The sequence below is a fragment of the Amblyomma mixtum genome, chromosome 8 (assembly GCF_055824585.1).
Source record: "Amblyomma mixtum isolate Tamu chromosome 8, ASM5582458v1, whole genome shotgun sequence".
Taxonomy (NCBI): domain Eukaryota; kingdom Metazoa; phylum Arthropoda; class Arachnida; order Ixodida; family Ixodidae; genus Amblyomma; species Amblyomma mixtum.
The window spans coordinates 107,223,347-107,239,306 of NC_143019.1; the positions used below are offsets into that span (position 1 = coordinate 107,223,347).

Consider the following 15,960-nt stretch of genomic DNA (forward strand, 5'->3'; position numbering starts at 1 on the left):
CCTGTTATTCGCTTCCTCCATTCTCGAGAGTCAAATTTGGTTCTTATCAAAAACATTGACTTTAGGTCATCTTCCGTAAGCTCGTCAAAGCGTCTTTCATACGTGCTACTATTACAGTGTTGCTGACCACGTGTCTACGCTGATCAGGAAATATACCGAGATATTAAATTTCTAAATACTTCGGAAGGGATAAAAAGTGCGACAACTGTGAAGTTACACAAAGAATTATGGCAAGGCTGTCTTCTATCACAGCTGCTATTCATGCTTTATATGATAAATATGGAAAAAAGGCTACAAAGGAGTCATCTAGGTTATAATCTGTCGTACAGGTTAGGCGGAAAAGTATTTGAGCAACGGCTTGTGGGTTTAATGTATGGGAAGATATTGCACTGTTAACACGTAGCGAGGAATAGTGGTAAACTCTGGTTAATTGTGGAGACGAAGGAGACACTCTAGGTTTCAGTTTTAGCGCAACTAAGTCAGGTGTCATGAATAGGTACAACTGATCAGATGCGTGCAATACAAGGCCATGAAATACCCAGAGTGGTCGGATGCAAATATCTGAGGATATTGTTAAACGAAGGGCAGATATACACAGAAAAGCATTTACAGTCTCTCAGGGCAAATGAGCGAAGGGATGCCGGGATAATGAAGCATAGGGCATTATGGAGGTACTATCAGCGTCAAATGAAATGCGAACCGCGGAAAGCCTGGCCACAGGTCCCACTTACTCATCAGCCTGTCGACAGGAAACACAGGCACGCTCATCCGGTTTGCGATGCTTTTGCTTGCGTTTTCTTTGACGTTCGTTGTCGCTTTTTGCCACTGGAGCGCCACAATCATTCTTTCTAGGTATGGAAGCTTGGGCAGCGCGTTTCCGCTGGCGGGCGCGGCTCTGGCCCGCGTGGGTGAAGCGAGCGCTTTGAATTTGCTTCCGTCATCGCCGTGTTATCAGCGTCCGTCTACGATGCCAAGAAATTATAGCGCGGCAAGCAAGCGAGCCAAGAACGCTCGTTTCTCTGAACCACGCGGGCTAGAGCCGCTGCCGCCAGCGAAACCGCGCTGCTCAAGCTTCCATACGTAGACAGAATGATTGTGGCGCTCCAGTGGCAAAAAGCGACAACGAACGTCAAAGAAAACGCAAGCAAAAGCATCGCAAACCGGATGAGCGCGCCTGTGTTTCCTGTCGACAGGCTGATGAGTAAGTGGGACCTGTGGCCAGGCTTTCCGCGGTTCGCATTTCATTTGACGCTGATAGTACAACAAATATGAAGTGCTGAGAGGTATTTGGAAAGGAATAATGGTACCGGGGCATACTTTCGGCAATGCGATTCTGTACTTAAGGGCAGCAGTTCAGTGGAGATTAGAAGTAAATCAGAGCTGTTGGTAGATTAGCACTAGGTGCCCATGACAAAACAAAAATCGAGGCAGTACGTGGGAATATGGGCTGGGCATCCTTCGAAGCACGGGAAGCTCAGAATAAAATACTATATAAACAACGCCCGGGGAAACTGGACGAGAGCAAGACGGCAGCTAAGGTATTTACATACTTATATAGAAAGAGCGTTCACTCACAATGGCGGAAAGGAATTGGGAAACTCACCAGTAATTATGCCGCACACGAGGATGGAGAAAGAAAGAGCATTAAACGACTGGTAAAAAACGCGGAAGATAAAAATTGGCTGAGTTCAATTGAAAAGATGCATAGTGTAAAACTATATCGATACAGTAGTCGGTAACTTTTATAGTCTCAAGCAAATGTTCTCACAGGCGTAGGAAGGGACCAGAGTCCAGGGACCAGAGTACAAACCTTTGTACACAGCTAGACGAGGCACAGATGCTTACGATTGTTGCTATCATACTCATATCACAAATGCAGTGGAATTCAACTTTCTAAGCTGCAGCCTGTTTTATTTCAATAGAGCCGATTTCGGCAATAGCTGGCTGCAGTGGTTTGTGCTTAATGAGCTTCTTTTTTGCATCCATCTTTGGCATCGAGCAGTAGAACCTGTCCCAAAAGTTCGCTTCTCCCCAGCGGAGGTAATTCGCCGCCCGCATGTAGAGGCGCAGGTCTTCGTCTAGAGAACCAGGGGCAACCTCGTCGACAAGCACAATGATCAATCTGTTGACGTTGTCCTCCAGGGCTTTCTGATGCGCCAACCGGAACTCCCAGCGGCACCACTCGCTTGCTACGAAGTTCCTGCAGGAGTGAGAACGCATCATCAGCATTTGCCTTGAAAAGAGTATTTCTCAAAAAAGTCCACCTTTTAACTCATCATAAAATCTGTGAAGTGCAAAATGAGGGTCAAAACGTTCCATAAGTTATACTTAAACGACTAACTCGGGGGATGAAAAACAATATCACAACATTCCCACAATTATTGCGTACACTTCACCTTGTATTATGAAACAATCGTAGAAATGGTCCAAGAGCAATGATTCCTAGCATGCGGGGTACATTTCAGAGTTCATGTTGTCCGTAAATTTGAAGGGTATCTGCGACCTTTACTTACCTAAGTTTTTTTTACATCAATCACATGGGCCAATCAATATGAACGCAGCTTTGAAGCTGAAAAACACGTCCTACGCTAGGGTGATATTTTCAGCTATGCATGGCTACCCGCTAGGGAAGCGGAGAAGTGCCTGAAACCCAGACATGCCTACGCGTATGCAGAGGTCAGAACAATTTTGCTTATTGGAGGGGCAGCCATGAAAAACTTTTTGAATAGTATAACAGGCTCAAATTTCCATGGATCACTTATGTTGGCTTTCTAGGAGCGCCGAAGTCCAAAGTCCTAAAGAAATCAAAAGTGGCCGGAAGTGTTTGGCCTGACTGATCGGGCATAGTTCTAGCGTAGAGCCGAGGTAGACGATCGCACAGTACTCGTCAGCAACCAAGTTATGCAGCGCTCGTTGCTTTCAGACATACAAAGGACCGAGAAGTCGTTAGGATTGAGTAAGAGCTGCGCATCCGTTTATGCGCATGAAAGGGAACATGTTTACCCGGTGAGGAGGAGCACCGTCCTTCTGGAGCAGGCGACCGCGTCACGGATGATGTCCTGCAGCAGGAAACCGCCTTTGAAGTTCCGCTCATAGGTGCAGTAGGATAAGCCGACAGCCTCTAGTCCCGGTATCAGCTCTTCATGTACCCAGCCTGCATCTTTGCTGCTGTATGATAGGAACACGTCGAACACCTTCTCTGCATCCAAGTCCACCTCCCTGATGCAGTGCACCCAGCTGCAGACACCTCGCATGGTCATCCAGTCCTTCAGGTGCCGTTCGCCGTAAAAGTACGCCGCTGAGAGCGTTAGCATCACGGCCAGCATCACTGCGTGCGTATACAAAGGTGGAGAATCGGAGATGCTCAGTGTTGGCGCAAGAACTATTTACACAAGACAGTAATGATCGAAAAGTGCAAATAGCTTGCGTCTCGACACGCACCGAAGGCGTACAGGAGATATGTCGTGTATGCTGGAGAGGACAGAGGACATAGTTGGCTTTCCCCTAAGGTGATAAATTTCCTCTCTGACACAAGTTGATTCAAACTTTCAGCGCATGTGATGTGTCTGGCATCTGGAATCTGTAAGAGCGGCAGGCAAAATAGGCCAACCACATGGGGTAAAAAAGTGTAGGAAGAAAGAAGAGACCGCGAAACTGCAAAAATAAACCTCATTTCGTATGGTAAAATATGGTATTTTGAAGAACCCTCTTTCCCAGATTACTCTGGTTGTCACTGGTTACGCTTACCACATTCTTGTGAGCTTCCAGCCACTGCCGAAATGAATAATCATCACATCCGCATTGGAAAGGGTTGCCGGACAGCCAGAGCGAAGTAAGGTTGCGTTCCATCACCAGGGCGTGTGGAAATTGCATCAGGTTGTTGCCCCTAAGATCGAGGGAGTGCACTTTGCTGGGAAGGGCATTCGCACTGAGTCTTGAAATGAGATTATTTTGTAAAAAAAGCGCTTCCACATGAGGAGCGGCGTGTTTGAAAGAGGCATCGATCTCTTCGAGGCGGTTGTCACGCAGATCCAAATCAGTCGCGTTTTCAGGAAAGGTTATGGGTAACCGGTTCATTTCTGCCGACGAGCAGTTCACGATGATGCCTCGGTTTCCGAATCCGTCATCACGGCAGGTGCAGCTGCAGCCCGCTTCACAGTCATCCTGCCACTTGGTCAAGTTCTCCTCTGTCAAGTCGTGAAGCGAGTTTCCTTTCATCCAGGGTGGGCTCTCACACATCGGTTTCCGCGTTAAGCGCACTTCACTGTCGTGCCGTACAAGCCAGGCCAATCTGCAGTCACATAGCAAAGGGTTGTCTGGAACCGGAAACAAATTAAAGACAACACTGTAAGCAGGTTGCTGTGGACAAAAGACACTGATAAAGTTATTTTATAGATGCTATAAATATAGTCATTTAGTCATATAAATGGAAATCATAATACTTTTTCAGGTACAAAAGAGGGATTCTCGGTCACTACGCATGCCCCTGTTCCATGGTTCTATAGTCTCACATGATCATGAAGAAAATATTCGACCCCAGGTGGTCGAAATTTCCGGAGCCCTCCACTACGGCGTCTCTCATAGCCTTAGTCGCTTTGGGACGGTAAACCCCATAAACCAAACCAACCGATGCTAAGCGATGAGAGTGTTTCTAAAAGCGGCCATATAACGCACTAGATGCAGTCAATATTTCCTCGAACTTCTCCAGTGTGCTTGTCAGCTGCTGCGTGTCACGCTCATTGGCCATCGAACGAGAGAAGCAAGTGAAGTTTGTCACTCTGCCCATTTCACTTTCGCGAAATAAAATTAGCGTATTACGAAATGACACTTTGATACTAGAAAGGGATTTCACGTCTTGAGGCACCGTGTTGCATGTGTTGCTTGAAAGACTAGTTTGCAATTTTGGAGGCAGATATACACGTAGAATGTCACGCTACGAAGACTCTACGAATAGATTTATCTTTAAGCTTCCTGTATAAATATTGCCATCGTCCGACCAATCAGTGGCGCCGTACCGCGGCCGAACTGTTTAAGCAGGGACTTGCCAAGCCTTGGGCATTCGAGGTGATCGAAGATCGTCTTCTTCCTCGCTCGAGCTGCCTGCTGGCTGGCACGCCCATCTCGTCTAATTAGAACCTGGGCTATTTCTTCACCCGTTTGTCGGTGACATATTTGGTGGAGGTGCTGGGAAACGTCCCATGTACTCGGATTACGAGGACACTCTCGACACCTGTTCTCCACGCGTAGACACATTACCCGTCCACAAAGCGAGCCGCCGTCTGCGAGGCCTACAACCGGAGTTCAGCCAACTGACAGCGCCGGTAAGGGCGGTAAGAGCAATGACCTCAACCATGGCTAGCCAGACGACTCAGCATTCCGGGAATGCCCCGCCATTCGTCCTTCACGCACCTCGGTCGCCGCCGCCGTTCCACGGGGACAGGTTCGAGGACGTAGAAGACTGGTTGGCCAGCTTTGACCGAGTGGCGGGCTTCAACGAATGGGACGGCTAGCGCAAATTGCGCAATGTCTACTTTGCGCTGCAGGACTCAGCCAAAACATGGTTTGAAAATCACGAAGCCTCCTTTACCACCTGGGAAGTGTTTCATCGAGAACAATTAGCAACGTTTACCACCAACGAAAGAAAAGAAAAGGCTGAAATCGCTCTGCACTCGAGGTCCCAGCAGTCCAACGAGAGCGTCGCGATGTTCGTCGAGGACATGACGCGACTGTTCAATCGGGCCGACCCTGCTATACCAGAGGCGAAGAAGGTGCGCCACTTAATGCGCGGCGTAAAAGAACAGCTATTTGCCGGACTTGTCCGTGACCCACCAAGAACAGTGGCCGACTTCACAAGGGAGGCAACGAGTATCGAGCGCTCTCTGCAGGAACGGGGCGCACACTACGGACGTGAGGCTACTGTAGCAGCCACTTCCCAGCACACGCCTACGTCGTTGCCCGCCGAGGAGCTTCGGGAGCTTGTAAGAAGCGTTGTGCGCGAGGAATTGGCGAAATTTCGCTTGGAAGCTCCACAGGCCAGTGTCGCTGCCGTAACGGACGTAGTCCGTGACGAAATCTGACGAGCTGTGCAGCCACCCCCAGCTCCACACCCGACGCCCTCTGTTATGACGTACAGCGAGGCACTACGAAGTCCTGGGCCAGCGATGCAAGCCTTTTCCCCCGTCGTTCCCATGCCAGTGCCATCACTGCAGTACCCGAGCGTAGCAGTACCATCTGTGCCGCAGGAGTACAGGCCCCGCATGAGCAAAGCGCACGTGTGGCGTACGCCAAACAATTGGCCGCTCTGTTACCACTGCGGGGAGCCCGGCCACATCCTCCGCCACTGACCCTACCGCAGAATGGGTCTAAGAGGGTTTTCACCTGACGCACCTCGACCGCGCTACGGTGAAAGACCACGGGATATCGAGCTGTACCTGGCTGATAACGTGCAGTCCTCGACTCCGCAGCGGCGCCAGTCCAGATCGCCATCCCCAAGGCGGTTCTCTTCGCCCGGCCGCCCATCAACCTCTGGCCAGTTCAGAGGTGCGTCCCCTCGTCGGGAAAACTGAAGACGGCGTCCTCCGGGGGTAGGGCCGCCGCTACTGGACCGTGTCAAGAGCCTCCATTCGAAGATTCGCCGCGACGCTCCGACCGACGACGACCTGACCCGACGACCTCAACGACGCGCTGCGACCGACTGGTTTCTGCCGAAATTCCGGTATCCGCTGACAACCACGACGTTACTGCACTGGTGGATACCGGCGCCGATTTTTCTGTAATGAGCAGTCGGTTAGCCACGGCCCTGAGGACGGTACTGACCCCTTGGTCTGGGTCGCAGATCCGGACAGCTGGTGGCCACGTCGTAACTCCGATCGGTGTCTGCACTTCGCGAATCCAGATCCGCGGAGTTACTTTCCCTGGTTGCTTTGCTGTGTTACCCGAGTGCTCCAAGGACCTCATACTCGGTTTGGATTTTCTTCAAGAGTACGGTGCCGTTATCAATCTACAGGAGCTCATCGTGTCGTTTTCCACCCAAGGCCCTGTCGACGACGATACCGAGCCACACAGGGCTAAGCTATGCGTCTGTGCCGACCAGGTAGTAATCCCGTCAAGAGCCAGCATGTTTGTTACCGTAGAGTGCGATAACAGCCCCAGCACTCGTGGCATCGCTGAAACCAACATCTCGCTGCTCCTTGGTCGGCAAGTCTGTGTTGCTCGCGGAATTATTGAATTGAACAGTGGGCGAACCGAACTTCTGGTGACCAATTTTGGTTTTGAACCTCAGTGTTTGCCTGGCAAAACAGCTATTGCGTATTTCGAAGAACTTTGTGACTTCGCGGGACAGCACGCGTTGTCCGAAATCCCGGCATCAGTGGAGGCACCGACCACTCCCATAAAGACCGACGTCAACCCGAACCTCCCGTCTCATCAGAAACGCTGCCTGGAGAGCATTATCGACTCTTTCCGCGACTGTTTTGCCTCGACCTCTAAAGTTAGGCAGACTCCGCTAACAAAGCATCGCATTATTGTTGACGCAAACCAGCGACCGTTATACCAGCCGCCTTATCGGGTCTCTTCGAAGGAACGTGACGCTATTCGCCGACAAGTTCAAGAAATGCTCCAGGACGACGTGATACAGCCGTCGACGAGCCTGTGGGCATCGCCTGTTGTTCTTGTGGCGAAAAAGGATGGCACCCTACGGTTCTGTGTTGATTACAGGCGTCTCAACAAAGTCACCAAAAAGGACGTTTATCCTCTGCCGCGGATTGATGACTCCCTGGACAGGCTACGCCACGCCACGTATTTCTCGTCACTAGATTTACGTAGTGGCTATTGGCAGATCGAGGTGGACGAGCGCGACCGGGAAAAGACCGCCTTTATTACACTGGATGGTCTGTACGAATTCCGGGTGCTCCCTTTCGGACTGCGCTCGGCTCCTGCCACCTTCCAGAGAATGATGGACACCGTGCTTGCCGACCTAAAATGGCAGTCCTGCCTCGTCTACCTGAATGGCGTTGTCATCTTCTCCGCTACGTTCGAAGAGCACCTGAGGCGCCTGCGCGCCGTGTTCGCCGCAATTCGTTCGGCCGGTCTTTCCCTTAAGCCCTAAAAGTGTCACTTCGCTTTCCAGGAGTTGAAGTTTCTGGGACACATCGTGAGCGCTAAGGGAGTAAGCCCTGATCCCGATAAGACAGCCGCCGTCGCTGCTTTTCCCATGCCAACCGATAAGCGAAGTGTGCGCCGCTTTCTGGGCCTCTGCGCCTATTATCGGCGTTTTGTGCGGAACTTCTCCCAGATTGCTGAGCCCCTCATCCGCCTCACCAAAGATGCCGAACCGTTCTTCTGGGGCCAGGAGCAACAACAGGCCTTCGAAGACCTCCGCAGTCGTCTGCAAAGTACGCCCATCCTTGGCCACTTCGACAAGTCAGCCGACACTGAACTGCACACAGACGCCAGCAACATCGGCCTCGGTGCGGTCCTTGTGCAGTGGCAGGATGGTCTCGAACGCGTAATCGCATACGCAAGCCGCACCTTGTCACGCTCGGAGGCGAACTATTCCACTACTGAAAAAGAATGCCTGGCAATTGTGGGGGCAGTGACCAAATTTCGTCCATATTTATACGGCCGCTCGTTTCGAGTTGTCAGTGATCACCATTCGCTGTGTTGGCTAGCAAACCTGAAAGATCCCTCGGGGCGGCTTGCACGCTGGAGCCTTCGTCCTCAAGAGTTCGATGTCACCATCGTTTATACGTCCGGTAGGAAGCACAGTGATGCCGACTGTCTGTCTCGTGCCCCTGTCGAGGACAACCGAGCTTATCCCGACGACGATTCTGTGTTTCTCGGCGCCATCTCCACATCCGTCCTCACTCAACACCAAAGAGACGACAGTGAACTCCGGCCTCTCATTGAGTATCTTGAAGGAAGCGCAGAGTCGCCCCCGCGACTCTTCTCACGTGGTCTGTCGTCATTCTGTTTGCGCAATGGCGTTCTGTATAAGAAAAACTACCGCCCGACGGAAGCTGTCTGTCTGCTCGTCGTACCTGCGGCTTTGCGCGAAGAAGTCCTGCAGGCGTGCCATGATGACCCATCTTCTGGTCGCCTGGGTTTTTCTCGCACTTTGGCGCGGATACGCCAAAAGTACTACTGGCCCAGGGTTGCGGCAGTTGTACAGCGTTACGTCCGAACTTGCCGCGAGTGCCAACGTCGCAAGACGCCACCGACTAAGCCAGCCGGACTACTACAGCCCATTGATCCGCCACAAGTCCCCTTCCACCAAGTCGGCATGGACTTACTCGGCCCCTTTCCGCAGTCCTCGCTGGGTAACCGCTACATTGTGGTGGCCACCGACTACCACAGCCGGTACTGTGAAACTAAAGCTCTTCCCCGTGGTACCGCTGACGAAATTGCGAACTTTTTCGTTCAAAACATTGTGCTTCGTCATGGTGCCCCCTTCGTCGTTATAACTGACAGGGGAACGGCGTTCACCTCGGCCCTCACACAGGAGGTTATGCGCCTTAGCGGCACGAGTCACCGCAAAACAACCGCTTACCACCCTCAAACGAACAGACTCACCGAACGGCTCAACAAGACGATCGCCGACATGATCTCCATGTATGTTGACGCAGACCACCGGAACTGGGATGCCATACTACCTTACGTCACTTTCGCCTATAACACTGCACTACAGGAAACGACGCGTTTCACTCCGTTTCGTTTAGTGCATGGTCGCGACGCCACCACCATGCGGGACGCAATGTTGCTTCCAACTAGTACTACCTCAACTGTTGTGGGTGCTGACCACTTCGTTCGTCACGCCGAGGCCGCCCGCCACCTCGCCCGACAGCGCATCCGGCACCAGCAAACCCACGACGCTCGCCGCTATAACCTCCGCCACAGAGCTGTTAGTTACCAGCCCGGCGAACAAGTCTGGGTTTGGAGCCCAATCCGCATGCGTGGACGCTCCGAAAAGCTTCTGCGCCGATATTTCGGCCCCTACGAAGTACTCCGCCATGTAAGTGAGGTGAACTATGAGGTCCTTCCCCAAAGAACAGTTCGCTCCTCCAGACGGCCGACCTACGAAGTTGTTCATGTCGCCCGGATGAAGCCATACCACGCCCGCTAGCGTTTCAGGCATGTCTACACCTGCCGCCGGACCCATGCAGCGTCCCTTCTCTTCGTGCTGCTCATTGCTGCGGCACCGAGTCGGTACCCTTCAGAGAGGGGGCAATGCCACCGTCCGACCAATCAGTGGCGCCGTACCGCGGCCGAACTGTTTAAGCAGGGACTTGCCAAGCCTTGGGCATTCGAGGTGATCGAAGATCGTCTTCTTCCTCGCTCGAGCTGCCTGCTAGCTGGCACGCCCACCTCGTCTAATTAGAACCTGGGCTATTTCTTCACCCGTTTGTCGGTGACATAATTGACGCTTACTGCAGTGACTAGGGACCTATTTTAATTGATGTCAATTTATTAGTGAAATGGCGAGGAATGCATTGCGTCCACAAGGCTGCATTCTCTCAGTGCGAGAACTAATTTCATGCACTACTGTTTCTTAGGTTCGATAAAATCCTGAAAAACAATTTCCAACTCCCTTATTATTTGGATCAGTTTTATTCTGCGAAATTATCAAGAATCTCATTAAAATTGTTTTTTTTTTGCAAATCTCTTTCCAGAAACCATTCGGTTAATTTGCTGTCTCAGCGCAGTCAAGCAGGTATATGGTTGTATTATGAATTATTTCAGTACACTTTGAGACAGGGATTACAAGGGAATAGGTATGTCGTTTTCTAAGCGCTCAAGATCACCCATGCTTGTGATGAATGCTACCACTGCTCTCAGTGCCTTTTTAATGGTAGAGAAGCTTCCGAGCCAATTTCGTGCGGAGACAAACCTTCGCGAGGAGCGCAACTAAGAGAGGGGATGCGATGAAGCGACATTAGTGCTGCTGGGACAGAAGCTATGGCAATAAAAGACATTTCTATGAATTCGTGACAGTTCCTTGGGATTTTTTCATGCGAATTAAGTTGAGGCCCATGCACAAAATAAATAATTTATTGTGCCTCTCGCGGAAAAAGAAAACACGGAAAGAGAGACAGAACGTCACTAACAGCACCATTTATGAGGAGCGCTACGCAGAGGTGGCTGAAAAAAATTTCTTCAACTTTTATTATCGCATTATATTGCCTAGAATGCTGCCTGCACTTATTACATTGCTCACTCCTGTCGTGTACAATAATTGCATAATTAGTTTTTCTAGTTTACGGGACCTGTCTTCGGTTAGTTTTCGGACGTTTCGTTGAGCAATGTTTTGGTCCGCCGCAGACATTCCCAGCAGCCTTCTTAGTTACCGTACCTCCTACGGCTAATAAAGTTATCTTTGGTTTTGGTTATGTTATGATTGTGCCGCTCGGACAGGGCGGAATACGAGTTTTCGGGCACGGTCTCAAATTTTTTGTTGCTGTGAGTATCGAGTCGATGTGGAGAAAACGCTGTAACGTTGTACGCTATCAGCATATATATTACGCAAAATTAATCATAATATGACCCCTAGCATTACCTGGGAGGGAGTTAAAGCGGACTCAAATTTGAGTCACTGCTGAAATTGTGTTCGATTTGATTTTATACTTGTATTCGTGTTCTTGTAAGTGCTACATTGCTTCTGGTATTCTCTCACCTGCCGGGAACCGACAAGGCTGCCAGGGCTTTGTGAGGGAGGCTAATGTAACATGTATTTGGAAAAAAAAAGTTGCATATTTCTTTTATTTAACAGGTTTCTACATGATTTTTTGTGCTCCTGATTCATCAACGGACTTTCAATTTCAAGCTTATTCTAGACTTTATTATTCTGCTGCCTCGAAAGTTTACAGTTTACAATTCGTTTACTGAAGGAATATATCTACTTAGGGCAGGTAGTGACCGCTGATCCGGATCACGAGAAGGATATATCTAGTGTAGTGTGCCAACTGTGACAGGTTCCGCTACCGCCATGCGCCGACACTGCGCTGCGCCTGACGACGACGAAGTTATGCGCCGACACTGCGCTGCGCCTGACGACGACGAAGTTCCCCCGCTCTCTTGGTGCTGGCTACGCCGTCTACGCTGCCAGACCCTGCACAGCGGTTCGGTCTCTTGAGGACGCCTAATAAACGCACCCCTACAATTGGTGCAGGTGCTGGGTTCGTCCCCAACCAACCTGGAACTCCGGAGCCGTACGCTGCCGCTTGTGTCAACCATGCCAAATGAGACTGCCCCAACACCGGCGGCCAGTTCAACCACCGTCATTTGTTCTGGCGCCATCCGGCAGCGTGACCCAGCTACTCGCAGGCAGCTCCAACCTCTCCGCTTGGACGCCTGCTTGCGATGACGCCTTCGACACCTTGCGCCGCCTTTTGGTTTCGCCTCCTATCCTGCGCCACTTTGACCCGACTGCGCCTACTGAGATCCACACTGACGCCAGCGGACTGGGTGCCGTTCTCACCCAACGCAAACCTGGCTTCCGTGAATATGTGGTCGCCTACGCCAGTCGGACCTTGAGCAAAGCGGAGGCCAACTATTCTGTTACCGAACGAGAATGTTTGGCCATCATTTGGGCCATTGGAAAATTTCGTCCCTATGTCTACGGTCGCCCGTTCTGTATAGTAACCGACCACCATGCCCTGTGCTGGCTGGCCTCTCTCAAAGACCCGTCAGGCCGCCTAGCTCGCTGGGCTCTGCGATTGCAGGAGTATGACATTCATGTCATTTACCGCTCCGGCCTCAAGCATAATGACGCGGACGCTCTTTCCCGCTCGCCGCTACCTAGTGCTTCATCGCCTGCTCCTGTGTCTGCTTACGACTTGTCCTCGCTTGCCACTGCCGACATGTCAACCGAGCAGCAGAAAGACCCTTGGATCGCCACTCTTATTAACTTCCTTTCGAGTCCTTCGACTGATAATTCGTCTCGTTCTCTCTTACGTCAAGCCCGTCACTTTTCTATTCGGGACGGTCTCCTCTACCGTCGCAATTACCTGTTCGACGGACGCAAATGGCTCCTAGTGATCCCCCGCCATCTACGCACCGACATTTGCGCCGCTTTTCATGCGGACCCACAGTGTGCCCACGGCGGCGTGTTGAAAACCTACACGCGTCTGCGTCTTCGATTCTACTGGCGTGGCATGTACCGCTTTGTTCGCCACTTTGTGCGATCTTGCCCATCCTGTCAACGGCGTAAATGTCCGCCTCACACCTCGCCTGCTCCACTGCAGCCGTTACCCTGCCCTGCCCGCCCGTTTGACCGCGTTGGCATAGACCTCTACGGCCCCCTCCCTCCCACTCCCGCTGGTCACCGCTGGATTATCGTGACCGTGGATCATCTCACACGTTATGCTGAAACGTCTCCATTACCATCTGCCTCCGCCCGCGACGTGGCTTCCTTTCTTCTAAAGAACCTGATTCTTCGCCATGGTGCTCCTCAAGAACTGCTCAGCGACCGTGGACGCGTATTCCTGTCTGACGCTCTTGAGGCCCTCCTCACGGAATGCCGCATTACCCATCGAACCGCTTCGTCTTACCACCCTCAGACCAACGGCCTGACCGAGCGTTTCAACCGAACCCTCAGTGACATGCTGTCCATGTACGTCGACGCCAACCACTCCAACTGGGACCAAGTTCTTCCCTTCGTCACCTACGCATATAACACTGCGACACAAACCACCACTGGATTCTCTCCCTTCTTTCTTCTGTACGGCCGCGAGCCCCCCTGCACGATGAATACTCTTCTTCGCTACCGACCCGACATTTCCGAGTCCACGCCACTGTCCGACGCTGCCAGGTACGCCGAAGAATGCCGCCAGCTTGCTCGCTCGTTTACCACGCAGACCCAGTGGCAGCAAAAACATGACCGCGACACTTCCGCGGCCTCTACCTCCTACCCTGCCGACTCCCTTGTGTGGCTCTGGGTGCCTCCCACAACTCCCGGCCTTTCGCGGAAACTGCTGCATCGATATCATGGTCCCTACCGGGTTCTCAAGCAAACATCTCCGGTCAATTATATTGTTGAGCCTGTTGCACCCGCTGCGGATTTGCGTCGCCGTGGCCGCGAAACCGTCCACGTCGACCGACTGAAGCCGTACTACGACCCCTCTCTTCTTCCTTCCCCTTAAGACGCCAGGATGGCTCCTTTTCACCCGGGGGAAACTGTAGTGTGCCAACTGTGACAGGTTCCGCTACCGCCATGCGCCGACACTGCGCTGCGCCTGACGACGACGAAGTTCTGCGCCGACACTGCGCTGCGCCTGACGGCGACGAAGTTCCCCCGCTCTCTTGGTGCTGGCTACGCCCGTCTACGCTGCCAGACCCTGCACAGCGGTTCGGTCTCTTGAGGACGCCTAATAAACGCACCCCTACACTAGAAGAATAAGAATGGGGTGTAGCGCATTTGGCAGGTTCTCTCAGATCATGAATGGCAGTTTAACAATATCCCTCCAGAATACAACAGCTTTGGCTTACCGGCACTCACCTATGGGGCAGAAACGTGGAGGGTAACGAAAAGCGTTCAGCTTATCTTAAGGTCAACGCGGCGTGCTATGGAAAGGAAAATGATAGGTGTAACATAAAGAGAGAGGAAGAGGGCAGAGTGGGTGAGAGAAGAAAGGCGGGTTAACGACACCATTGTCGAAGTCGAGATGAATGGGGTTGGGCAGCGTATGGAATTTGAAGGGAAGGTAACCGATTGTGATCATTTGTGACGGACTAGATTCCAAGAGAAGGCAAGCGTAGCACGGGGCGGTAGAAAATTAAGTGGGTGGATCAGATTAAGAATTTTGCGATAGTAGGGCGGCCGCGGCTGGCACAAGTAGGTTAATTGGAGAGATATGAAAGACGCCTTCGCCTTGCTTTGGGCGCAGTCAGACTCATAATGCTAATGATGATGATGATGATGATTCTACGGTAGCTACAGCCAAGCTTGTCGGACACATCTACGCCCAGTATGCTGACAGAAGGGATGTATGAACTGGGACGAAAGGGGTATACTCCACGGGGCGAGAGCCGGAGCAACGAAAAACTGCGTTGCAACACCGTCTCCAGACGGCATCTGGGATCGAGACAACCAAAGCCTGACCTTTATTATCAGAAGGTATGTCGCTTGACTCATTTCAATGTTTGGTGCTTTAGCTGGCCAAAATGCCGCAATTTTTCGTTGCTCCGGCTCCCGCCGCGTGGAGTATACCACTTTTGTCCCGATAGTACGTTGCGAAGGGGACTTCAGTTTCGGCCACCCAGTGAGGGCTCTTTCACGTCCGCTGCCTATCCTTCCCTGAAGTAAGACGGTGTTAAGGATTGTTAAGTAATTTCTGTCCAAAGAATTTGCTGTGATTTGTCTAAGGCTATCTCTGGAATTTATACGATACTTCTGCAATGCCGGCTCGTCTACCTGCCTATTTCGCACCTTCGGGTTGATGTCGGCCATCAGTAGAACGCAGAGTGCTTTTGCTATATTCAGTAGCAGTGCGATGTATCCACGGGGACTACTGTCCATTTTACAATTTATTAAGTAAGTTTGATTTATTACTGTGGTTAATTTATTTAGACTGATTACAATGGCTGAAAAGAACATGAACGTTGTGTTTGAAAGAGCTCCTACAATGCGAGCAGACGTGCATTTAGTGAATACCAGCTCTCCGGTCTACATATTGAAATTTAATAGAGAAGTGTTTATTCGATCGCTGACCGGCACCCGCATTCCTTTTCTCTAATCGTGTTTCTGCTCTTTTCTTTGAACATTTGATTGCGACAACATTAGGAGGACCATGACGGCGAGATGTGTAGGCCGTCGGCATCGGGCCTAGGCGTCTGTGCGAAGCCTTCACCTTCCAACAGTGGCGGGGGGATTACCCTCTCTCATCTGCCACCTGCGAGTCGTTTCCCTCTCCCCTTCCTCTCTACTTGTAGGGACGACGTCTGGCTGAGAAGGAGTCAGCAAAAATG

General features: G+C 51.4%; 1 protein-coding gene across 2 annotated transcripts in view; it reads right to left on the reverse strand.

Annotated features, from left to right (window-relative positions):
• Positions 1-1,568: 1,568 nt before the first annotated feature.
• Positions 1,569-15,960, reverse strand: part of LOC149333827 (toll-like receptor Tollo) — an 87,353-nt gene continuing 72,961 nt past the window's right edge. The window contains exons 3-6 of one of the 2 annotated variants that reach the window (XM_089558803.1): positions 3,748-4,316; positions 3,442-3,580; positions 3,004-3,328; positions 1,569-2,200 (exon numbers count right to left, since the gene is read on the reverse strand). In XM_089558803.1, coding sequence (XP_089414929.1) covers positions 1,894-2,200; positions 3,004-3,328; positions 3,442-3,580; positions 3,748-4,316 — 1,340 coding nt within the window. In that variant the 3' untranslated portion in view covers positions 1,569-1,893. The remainder of the gene's footprint in view (positions 2,201-3,003; positions 3,329-3,441; positions 3,581-3,747; positions 4,317-15,960) is intronic. The other variant, XM_089558804.1, reaches the window with a different exon arrangement.